General features: G+C 34.0%; 1 protein-coding gene across 2 annotated transcripts in view; it reads left to right on the top strand.

The window, feature by feature from the left end:
• The window catches only part of LOC132720987 (lysosomal alpha-glucosidase-like), a 166,471-nt gene that overhangs the window by 43,690 nt on the left and 110,341 nt on the right, over positions 1–12,440 (top strand). For both annotated transcript variants that reach the window (XM_060705235.1, XM_060705234.1), the window contains exon 7: positions 2,182–2,420. In XM_060705235.1, the coding sequence (XP_060561218.1) occupies positions 2,182–2,420 (239 nt within the window). The remainder of the gene's footprint in view (positions 1–2,181; positions 2,421–12,440) is intronic.

The raw sequence follows: 12,440 nt of genomic DNA, 5'->3' as shown, positions 1-12,440 counted from the left end.
AAAGGAATATATCTTGGATAATCCAGTGCTGGGAGTCAGAAAGTCAATGTCACTTGTAATGACAATAGATTTTTTTTACACTTTTTATTTGGCCTTTGTATGTTTTGTGCCCCCCCCACCCCCCTTTGGGGGGGAGCATTTAGATTTACCCTTGTCTGTCCGTCCATCCATCCTTTCGTACAAAACCAGAGGTACTTGTGTGACTTGGAGAACAATGGGTAACAGTAAATTCTCTTTGATCCTATTCATTCCGTTTTTACTTGTGTGTCTTTTTTTAAGCCTTGTGTTACTAAAAATGGCCAAAAAGATCAAAGGAAAAGTCACATAAGTACCATTTTGTGAGTATGTCCGTCCGTCTGTTCTCTTTTGTGTCGCATGTAACTCAAAAAGTATTTGATCTAGAGTCATGAAACTTAACAGGAATGTTGGTCAGCATGTTCAGTTGTGCACCTGGGTATTTTTGTGTGGATTTTTTCAGTATATTTAGAGTTATTGCCCTTGACCTAGTAAAAATTTGCAATTTTCAACTTGTGTCGCATGTAACTCAAAAAGTATTTGACCTAGGATCATGAAACTTTACAGGAATGTTGATCAGCATGTGTAGTTGTGCACCTGGTTATTTTCGTGTGGATTTATTGAGTATTTTTAAAGTTATTGCCCTTGACTTAGTAAAAATTTGCAATTTTCAACTTGTGTCGCATGTAACTCAAAAAGAATTTTACATAGGGTCATGAAACTTTATGGGAATGTTGATCAGCATGTGTAGTTGTGCACCTGTGTATTTTTGCGTGGATATATTTAGTATTTTTAGAGTTATTGCCTATGAATTAGTAAAAATTTCTCAATTTCAAATTGTGTCGCACACAACTAAAATAGTATTTGACCTAGAGTCATGATACCTTACAAGTATGTTGCTCAGCATGTGTAGTTGTACACCTGGGTATTTTAGTGTGGATATTTTTAGTATTTTTAGAGTAATTGCCCTTGACTTAATAAAAATTTACAATATTTAACTTGTGTTGCACGTAACTCAAATAGTTTATGACCTGTAGGCCTGAAAGTTTACAAGAATGTTGGTCAGCATGTGTACTTATGCACCTTGGGGTTTTCTTGTGGATTTATTCAGTATTTGTATTATTTGCTCTTTACTTAATAAAATTTTTTTAGTTTTCCACTTGGGCACATGTAGCCAAAAAAGAAATTTTCACCTAGAGACATAAGATTGCCAAATTGGTAGAGTGAGTGGGGGGGGGGGGGGCACCCGTGTCCTATGGACACATTTCTAGTTTTGGCAGTTATCCATACATAACTGAGTGAATGGGTAACCATTATTTGAAAAATTGTTACTGACAAGAATCTGAGCCGGAGGGGGCATTTGTGTTTAAACAAACACATTCTTGCTTTTTCTGTTACTGGCTATAACTTTGTTATTTATAAATAGATTAACTTGATATTAAGACACAACATTTTTTAGGTAAGGACCTTAATGTAAATCAAACTCAAATTGACCTTGACTTCACTGATTATCTCTTTAATTGGTAATTAATCAATGGATTATTTTCATAATTGGACAAAACAACCTTTTGGACAAGATCTTCAAAAAGGTTGAACTGACCATGACCTTGATCTTTAAATGACCTTGACTATCAAGGTCATACAATTTAATTTTGGTTAAATTGTCATAATTTTGTATGGATTTGATTTATGTTGACAAAACAACACTTGTGACCAAACAGACATTTGGAGTAATTTAATTAAGACCTTGACCTTTAAATGACATTGAATTTTGATTATATTGTATTTTCTTAACTTTGTCATGTATTTATGGAAAGGATTCATACTTGGACAAAGCAACAAGTGTGACTAGACAAACATATAAATATTTTAAAAATAATTTTTTTCTTTTCTTTTTAAAGATTTATTTGTTTGCTTATAGGAAAAGAAAAAATTTGAGTGTTGCTCCTGCTTGCCTTGCGGTGGCTCTTGTTATCTTAACATTAGATTGTCTTTCATTTAAAATGCTGTAATTTGACCTTGACCCCACACTTTACAAGACACGACTGCATTATGGCAAAATTGTTTAGAATCTATAGAACTCTACTTCTATTCCTAGTGTTGTATTTATGCGGTGGCATAGCATTTATTCACAAATCTTGTTTATGTTTTCATATTTCATCATAGAGGTTGAGGTACAACCAGCCCCATCCCTGACATACAGGACTACAGGGGGTGTACTAGATTTCTATGTGTTCACAGGACCAACCCCTGATAATGTGGTGCAACAGTACACAGAACTTATTGGTCGACCCTTTATGCCACCATACTGGGCACTTGGCTTCCATTTGTGCCGCTGGGGCTATAATGGAATTGATGGCATGAAAGCTGTCATCAACAGAATGAGGGATGCTAAAATGCCCTATGTAAGTAATAAAGAGACTTGATTAGATCATGATGATATTAAGATAAAATACACTTTCAAGTGTTGTGTACATTGGAGTAAAGAGTCCTAAGTCTTTTACAACAAAAGTAAAGGCCTTTGTTAACCAGGTTTTCCAAAGGAAAAAACTGGTTATTAGAATGAGGTATGTCGGCGGACAGGTGGGCAGGCGTAAACAATTTCTTCTGTGGGCGGCTCCTCCTACATTTCTCAAACGATTTTGTTCAAACTTTGTTCAAACTTTCACAGAAGCTTTGTCATCAAGTGCCATGATGCATATTGTCAGAGTTTTGTGATTGGATAATTTTTAGCTCACCAAAACCGAAGGTTCAGGGTGAGCTATTAGTATCAAAGGGGGATGCTCCGGCCTCCGTCGTCATGCATCAACAATCGTCTTCTTCTCTGAAACTGCTGAGCAGATCTACTTTAGATTTGGTCTGTAGCATCCTTGTGACAGTCACACTTGAATTTGCTCATGTCATTGTAATTGGCCCCTTTTAGGGGTCAACAGAGCTAAAAATAGATAAACCATTAAACATCTTCTACTACAGAACTAATTGATGGATCATCACCAAATTTTGTCTGAAGCATTCTTGGGTAGTCTTTTATCAAGTTTGCTCATATTAATTTGATTGGCCCCTTTTAGGGGTCTCTAGGGCTAAAAATAGAAATACCTTTAAATGTCTATTTATACAGATCTTATTGATGGATCATCACCAAATTTTGTCTGAAGCATTCTTGGGTAGTCTTTTATCAAGTTTGCTCATATTAATTTGATTGGCCCCTTTTAGGGGTCTCTAGGGCTAAAAATAGAAATACCTTTAAATGTCTTTTTATACAGATCTTATTGATGGATGATCACCAAACTTTGTCTGTAGTATTCTTAGGTAGTCTGTTATCAAGTTTGCTCATTTTAATTTGATTGGCCCCTTTTAGGGGTCTCTAGGGCTAAAAATAAAAAAACCTTTAAACATCTATTTCTACAGCACTAATTGATGGATGATCACCAAACTTTGTCTGTAGCATTCTTGGGTAGACTTTTGTCAAGTTTGCTCATATTAATTTAATTGGCCCCTTTTAGCTAAAGCTAAAAATAGAAATACCTTTAAACGTCTATTTATACAGAACTAATTGATGGATGATCACCAAACTTTGTCTGTAGCATTCTTAGGTACTCTTTTATCAAGTTTGCTCATATAAATTCGATTGACCCCTTTTAGTGGCCAATAGAAAAAGCTTTGAACATCATTTCCTACTGAAATAATTGATAGATGATCACCAAACTGTGTAGCATTCTTAGGTAGTCTTTTATCAAGTTTGCTCATATTAATTTGTTTTTTATTTCCATAAAATGTAGTTAAAAGTCTAATATATCCTTCTAATCACAACTAAATCATTTAACTTTATACAGTTATTAAACAGAAACTATCTAGTTTGTTGCAGGCCTGCCAGCTCATCTGCCTGATTTTGGATCCCCTAGAGTCAAGGTCAAGGTCACTGTTGCTAAAAGTAGAAAAATGTTTCCAGTCAGGTCACTGTTACTTAAAATAGAAAATAGGTTTCAGGTCAATAGCTAGAGTTTCGAATAAGATATTTTTATGAAATTTGATGTAAAGCAAGTTAAAGCAAGACCACACTTGGAATGGCTTTTAGGGTCAAGGTTACTGTTAGTAAAAAAAGAAAATTCATTATTTAAGATTTACATTGCACATAGTTACATTGCTTGTTGCTTGTATTTGTATAAATTTGAACTACAACATATATATCTACAATGGTGATAATTGAAAACCTGGTTTCGTGGCATTGCCATGATTCTTGTCTTATAATACAATGTGTATTCAGTATGTGATAAAATTTCATTGATATAGAATTTTACATGAAATATCATCTTTATCTGAGCATGCTGCAAAGAACATATACCGTTAGCTTCTATTCTTATTTCAAATACTTAAGTTGAATTAGAAATTATGATGACATAATTGCAGGATTTGTAGCAGTTTGTGTGTATAAATCTGTTGCTCTATGTAAAATTTACAGTTTACTCAATTTTCAATTACTGAGTATTCACTGCAATATACTGTACCCTGGATATTGCTCGATATTTTGAGGAATTTCGCGACTTTGAACGGGGAACAAATGTTAGTTAAGCGTCGATATTTAGTCATTTTGGATGGGTTTGATATAAATTTTATAGACCGACAAATACTTCAATAATTTCTCTAGTCACTGAAAACCCATAGATGTTTAGAAATTGCTTTGAAATGTAATTAGGAGATTAAATTTGTCTCTTTGCTCACGTTATAAATGAGCTCGGGTCATTCAAATTGGATGTTTTTGTGTATATACTTCCTTGAAAGAAAAACTTGAATCGAATGAAATGTGATAGCGATGATAATGCTGTAAATGTTCAATCAACAATAGAATCTTAGATGACAGTGCATTTTGAGAATAAATACTCATGTCAGTGTACCGAGTATTGCTTTGGAGTTGCTCGTTGGTGTCACGAGTATTGCTTTTTAGTGGAATGAGTATTGGTTATTAATGTCCAGTAAATGCGAGGAGTAATCACAGAGTATTAATACCACATTCAATCTTAAATATTTCTTATTGTGTATTATATACTTATTACAATTTATATGCAGAGGTTTGAGATACTTTACTGGAAACATTTGCGAATAATCCATAGGCAGTGAAATTTTCATTCCTGCTCATGAAAATACTCAGTCGAAAAAAATCAGCAATTTTCTGTGTTTCCATGTTCTCGTTGCCATCGAAGACTCAACCATTCAGAATTAATTAATAATCCATTATTGCATATCTTACTATAAATAGTACCAAAATTGCATTGAAAGTTGTCAATATTAGCCGGTATTTTAAAAACGATATTACATTAGACGATATTACACTAGTGGAATAACACTTTGACGTCACATCATTTGCGCTATAAACATAGCGTTAAAGCGTGGTAATGTTAGCGTTACACTATAGGCGTGTCAAAGAAAAATGATTCTTACTAACAGTTTACCATTCTTATTTTATATATGTGATAAAGAGAATATTATATTCGTGTAGATTCAATACTAAATTTATTGAACTCGTTGAATAAAACAATATTATGCACGCCAGAGGCTCGCATAAAATAAATAATAAAATAATAAAAATAAAATAATAAAATATGATTTTATTCTACTTGTTCAATAAATTTAGTATTAAACCTACACTCATTCAATATCCTCTATATGATACAGGGCAGCAAATGCAATGAAAAGATTATGATACAAGGCAAGTGTTGGATGACATTGGCGTTCGAAAGTGTGCTGATATCTTTCTTAAGGCACATTTTCTATGTAAAAAACTTTAATTAATGTCATCAAAATATTATATTTTTTCTTTTTAGATGATCACAGTACTGTTTCTTGAGGCATGTATTTAAAGATTTTGATCGTCAATGTTGTTAGTTCTACCCTTCTCCCGACAAAGTTCAGGCGTTATCTGAGCATACACTTTAATGCCATCCTCATTATATAACACGCTTAAACTTTATTTCGTTCATAATGTGATTTTCAATCAAATAGGGGATTAAATCTCTGTATTTGTCCATAGAAAAGAACAGTTATATCACTAAAACTGCATTGTTGAATCCGAAATTTTTGAATAAATATCATAAACAGTACATTATCAGCAAAAATAAAATGGCATAATCGATAAACAGACATAATTTAGACAAAAATATTAATTTTCCATTCTAATTTGCTCATTTTGTTTTTATTTGCAATACTCTGTACACTAAAGTTGAGCTAATGTGCAATAAATAATAATGTACACTAAAAATTAATACTCTGTACACTTTCTTGTATTTTTTTAGGCCAGTATCTTTTTAGGCCACCGCAGCATCTTGAATGCGGTGGCATATAGCGATTCACCTGTGTGTGTGTTTGTGTGTCTGTATGTATGTCTGTCTGTGTGTGTGTGTGCGCGCGTGCGTGCGTGTGTTGTGTGTGTGTGCATGCGTGTGTGTTATATAGATTATATAGTGAACTTAAAAAATCTTCTTGTGAAAAACAACTAGTTCAATTTCAACCAAACTTTGCAGGATTGATCCTTGAGTGAAGGGCTTCAAATGGTGTTCAAAGAAATTCATTCCATGCAGAAATCTGGTAGCCATGGCAACCAAAAGGAATTATAAGAATAAATTTAAAATATCTTCTAGTAAAGACCCACAAGTCCTAGAGCATAGATATTTTACATAAGGCATTGTATGGTAGATCTTTACCAAGATTGTTCAAATTATAGCTCTTGGGTCGAAATTGACCCCTCCCCCGGGGTCATTGATTTTCACAATGTACATATAGAAAAAAACTTAAAAATTCTCTTGTCTGAAGGTACAAGACTTAGAGCTTTGATATTTGGTATATGATATCATCCAGAGGTACTCTACCAATCTTGTTCAAATTTTGCCACAAGTGTCAAAATAAGCCCCGCCCCGGGGGGTCATAGGTTTTCTTTATATGTATACAGTAAAAACATAAAAAATCATCTTCTCTAAATTGACAAAGGCTAAAGGTTAGATTTCCTGCATGAAACATTGTGTTGTTAACCTCTAACAAGATTGTTCAAATTATTGCCCATGGGTCAAAATTTGCCCCGTCCCAGGATTCATTGATTTTCACTATGTACATAGAGTCAAAAATTTAAAGATCTTCTTGTCTGAAGGTACAAGGCTTAGAGCTTTGATATTTGTCATATAATATCATATATAGGTCAAAGTTGTTCAAATTTTGCCCCTGTTGTCAAAATTGGCCCTGCCCTGGGGGCATTGATTATCATTATGTACACATAGTAACAACAGAAACTAAAACAAATGTTTTCTGAATAGGAGAAAACTACAGCTTAGGTATTTGAAATGTTGTTTGGTGGACCTGTATCAAGATTGTTTGAATTAAACCCTTGGGTCAAAATTTTGCCCTGCCCAAGGGGACACTGTGACCTATTTTCTTGTCCTTTGATATACAGCCATGAAATTTGGACCATGTGCACAGTTTTAGTTGTAAAATTGAACTTTGATATCTGATAACCTAGATTTTGATGATGTGACCTACTTTCTTGTTTTTTGATGTGCAGCTATGAAATTTGAACCATGTCCACAGATTAAGATCTAACTTTTCTTAGCTCACTAGAGCTGAAGGCTCAGGGTTAGCTTTTAGTATACTCCGGCGTCAGGCGTCCGTCGTCAAGCGTCAACAATGGTCTTCTTCTCTTAATGATCACCAAACTTTGTCTGTAGCATTCTTAGGTAGTCTTTTATCAAGTTTGCTCATTTATATTTGATTGGCCAGTTATAGGGGCCGCTAAAGTTAAAAATAGAAATACCTTTAAACATTTCCTTCTACAAAACTAATTGATGGATGATCACCAAACTTTGTCTGAAGCATTCTTAGGTAGTCTTTTATCAAGTTTGCTCATATATATTTGATTGGCCAGTTTTAGGGGCCGCTAAAGCTAAAAAAAGAAATACCTTTAAACATCTCCTTCTACAGAACTGAACTAATTGATGGATGATCACCAAACTTTGTCTGTAGCATTCTTAGGTAGTCTTTTATCAAGTTTGCTCATATTAATTTGATTTTCCCTGTTTAAGCTAATGCTTTAATGCCCTAGGTCATCCATGGCATTTCTTCAAATTATAGTTTAAAGATATTCTATGCTCAAATTTAATTTTAGAAAATGTTGACAATGGATACACAGTCTCTTTATAAATATAAAATAAACGTGTTTTGACTTCACACAAAGTAGATATGTTATGTTTTAAACTCTTCACACTATAGGTGGTCACAGTATAAATATAATGACAGTGTCATTATAAAAACTTCTTTTTTTTATAGAAAAGACCAATTTTGCTTGGCCTATAATAGGATATGCAGCTTCCCATACCTAGTTTATTCATTCTTTTATCCAAATTAGTCATTTTCAGTAAGAATTTCATAAATTTCAATAAATTTCTATGACAGAATATCTTTTCATAATGAAAGGGAAACAACTCATGTTGGAATGTGTACATAATTATGTTATGTAATTTTTGCAAAAGAGATGGAAAGTCTTGATGTCATGACCTGTTTATGATGTGTAAATATCTTTCAGATCTAGAATTCGGAAATCGTATTGCATCATTGTCAGGTCAGTTGTTGGTCATTAACCAGGAAAAAATATTAGACCTAAAGACCTTACTTACAAAGATGAGTTTGTATGCTCAATTTTTTTATTGAATTTTGTTAAAAATTGTAATTTTTTCATTTTTTTGTTGAATTGGACTGAAACTTGGAGAAAGCACATTTCAATAAATTTTGGGACATACTGTTGAACCTGATTTTTATGTGCATAATTGAATTTTGGCATCAGTTGAGCTGTTTTTGATATTTTTGAAACCATTGCACATACTTTCCTGTTTTTGATGTACAGAGACTTGAAATTTGGATTAATGTACAGAGACTTGAAATTTGGACCAGGAATGTCATTTCTGATGCGAATTGAATTAAGATATCAACTGACTATACTTTTGTTATTATTATTTGATATTGTTTGACCTAGTTTGTTATTTCTAGCTAACCTGTCACAAAGTGACAGGGTGAGCTTTTGTGATCGCTTTTCGTCCGGCGTCCGTTCGTCCGTCCGTCCGTCGTCCGTCCGTGAACTTTTACTTTAAATGACATCTCCTCATAAACCACTAAGCCAATTTCATCCAAACTTCACAGGAATGTTCCTTTGGTGGTCACCTTTAAAATTTGTTCAAAGAATTTAATTACATGCAGAACTCTGGTTGCGATGGCAACCGAAAGAAAAAACTTTAAATATCTTCTTTTAAAAAACCATAAGAGCTAGAGCTTAGATATTTGGCATGAAACATCTTCTAGTGAGTGTCTACCAAGCTTGTTCAAATAAAAGCCCTGGGGTCAAAATTGGCCCCGCCCCGGGGGGTCATTGATTTTCCCTATATGCATATAGTAAAAACTTAAAAAATCTTCTTTTAAAGAACCCAAAGAGCTAGAGCTAAGATATTTAGCATGAAACATGTTCTAATGGGTGTCTACCAAGTTTGTTCAAATAAAAGCCCTGGGGTCAAAATTGGCCCCGCCCCGGGGGGTCATTGATTTTCCCTATATGCATATAGTAAAAACTTAAAAAATCTTCTTTTAAAGAACTCAAAGAGCTATGGCTAAGATATTGAGCATCAAACATGTTCTAATAGGTGTCTACCAAGTTTGTTCAAATAAAAGCCCTGGGGTCAAAATTGGCCCCGCCCCAGGGGGTCATTGATTTTCCCTATATGCATATAGTAAAAACTTAAAAAATCTTCTTTTAAAGAACCAAAAGAGTTAGAGCTAAGATATTTAGCATGAAACAATTTCTAATAAGTGTCTACCAAGTTTGTTCAAATAAAGCCCTGGGGTCAAAATTGGCCCCGCCCCGGGGGGTCATTGATTTTCCCTATATGCATATAGTAAAAACTTAAAAAATCTTCTCTTAAAGAACTCAAAGAGCTATGGCTAAGATATTTAGCATCAAACATGTTCTAATAGGTGTCTACCAAGTTTGTTCAAATAAAAGCCCTGGGGTCAAAATTGGCCCCGCCCCAGGGGGTCATTTATTTTCCCTATATGCATATAGTAAAAGCTTAAAAAATCTTCTTTTAAAGAACCAAAAGAGTTAGAGCTAAGATATTTAGCATGAAACAATTTCTAATAAGTGTCTACCAAGTTTGTTCAAATAAAGCCCTGGGGTCAAAATTGGCCCCGCCCCGGGGGGTCATTGATTTTCCCTATATGCATATAGTAAAAACTTAAAAAATCTTCTCTTAAAGAACTCAAAGAGCTATGGCTAAGATATTTAGCATCAAACATGTTCTAATAGGTGTCTACCAAGTTTGTTCAAATAAAAGCCCTGGGGTCAAAATTGGCCCCGCCCCAGGGGGTCATTTATTTTCCCTATATGCATATAGTAAAAACTTAAAAAATCTTCTTTTAAAGAACCAAAAGAGTTAGAGCTAAGATATTTAGCATGAAACATGTTCTAATAAGTGTCTACCAAGTTTGTTCAAATAAAAGCCCTGGGGTCAAAATTGGCTCCGCCCCGGGGGGTCATTGATTTTCCCTATATGCATATAGTAAAAACTTAAAAAATCTTCTTTTAAAGAACTCAAAGAGCTATGGCTAAGATATTTAGCATTAAACATGTTCGAATAGGTGTCTATTAAGTTTGTTCAAATAAAAGCCCTGGGGTCAAAATTGGCACCGCCCCGGGGGTCATTGATTTTCCTTATATGTGTAAAGCAAAAACTTAAAAAATCTTCTTTGAAAAAACCCAAATAGCTAGAGTTAAGATATTTAGCATGAAACATCTTTTAGTGAGTGTCTACAAAGTTTGTTCAAATAAAAGACCTTGGGTCAAAATTGGCCCCGCCCCGGGGGTCATTGATTTTCTTTATATGTGTATAGCAAAAACTTAAAATCTTCTTTGAAAAAACCCAAATAGCTAGAGTTTAGATATTAAGCATGAAACATCTTCTAGTAAGTGTCTACAAAGTTTGTTCAAATAAAAGCCCTGGGGTCAAAACTGGCCTGGCCCCAGGGGTGTCATTGTTTTTAACTATATGTGTATAGTAAAAACTTAAAAAAAATCTTTTTTTTAAAAGCCCAATGAGCTAGAGCTTAGATGTTTAGCATGAAACATCTTCTTATGGGTGTCTACCAAGTTTGTGCAAATAAAAGCCCTTGGGTTAAATTGGCCCTGCAATGTTGGGGGGGGGGTGGGGGGCCTATATACAGGTGAGCGACCTCAGGGCCATCATGGCCCTCTTGTTTGATGTACCTGCTGGAAATTTGGACAAGGGGTTTAATTTCTGATCCTGACTTGAATTTTGATATGAACTGGCCTACTTTTGATATATTTGATATCGCTTTACCTACTTTTTTGTCTTTTATGCACAGACTTAAAATTTTGACCAGGGGTGTAATTTGTGTAATTTTTAATGTTGAATTCAATTTTGATACCAGCTGACCTACTGTAGGTATTATTGACACCATTTGATCTACTTTCTTGTATTTTGACATTCAGATTTTAAATTTGGACCAGGTTTGTAAATTCTGATGCCGAAATGAATTTTGATATCAACTGACCTACTTTTCATATTGTTTACAATGTTTGACCTATTGTCTTTTTCTGAGGTACAGTTATGTCACCATACAGAATGTATAAAAAAATTGTTGTCCCAAACTGTAAACCTCAAACATCTACACCTTACATTTTTGCATGTGACATTTTGTGTTTTCATTCAAAAAAGTTATAATAAAAAAATTGTCCAGTCAAAATTAATCCTGCTCTAGTGGTTATTTATTCTGCATTTATTCTACATAGTCTCATAGGAACACACTAATCTTGCAACATACATATTTTTAACAAAGCCTTTCCAAAATATTAGGGCAAAATATTTCAATTTATATAGTGAATAATGAAATGATGGGTTAGATGAGTGATCTTAGTGGCTCTATTGTTTATTATGTAGAAAAAAGTTAAAACAATCAGTGTTGTGAAAGTATATTACTAGAGGTGCAAGTTAAAGTTGGACTGAACTTGCCGAAAGAGCTGGACTTGCCTTTCAGAAAGTTCTTTTGAAAAATAATTTCCAACACTGAAAAGCAGTTGTTTCTGGTGAGCAACTCAGGGCCATCATGGCCCTCTTGTATTGAACTTTGATATCAGCTGACCTAGATTTTGACAAAGTGTCTTACTGTGTTGTCCTTTGATGTAGTCATGAAATTTAGGCTGTGTGAAATATGACCTTCACCACCAAATTCACTAGACTCAACTGCATTGATATATTTCTACTCTGATCTTTTATTTGAATAACAATAGATTTAACCACTAATCTGATAATAAGAATTAGATAGGTCAGGGATCTATGCATTATGACACTCTTCAATTGTATAGAAACAAACAAAATCTGTTCCTT

Source organism: Ruditapes philippinarum, unplaced genomic scaffold (genome assembly GCF_026571515.1).
Source record: "Ruditapes philippinarum isolate M1 unplaced genomic scaffold, ASM2657151v2 ctg182_1_1_1_1, whole genome shotgun sequence".
NCBI classification, from domain to species: Eukaryota; Metazoa; Mollusca; class Bivalvia; order Venerida; family Veneridae; genus Ruditapes; species Ruditapes philippinarum.
The sequence above is the reverse complement of the archived record's forward strand: the minus strand, read 5'-3'. Positions and strand labels throughout refer to the sequence as shown.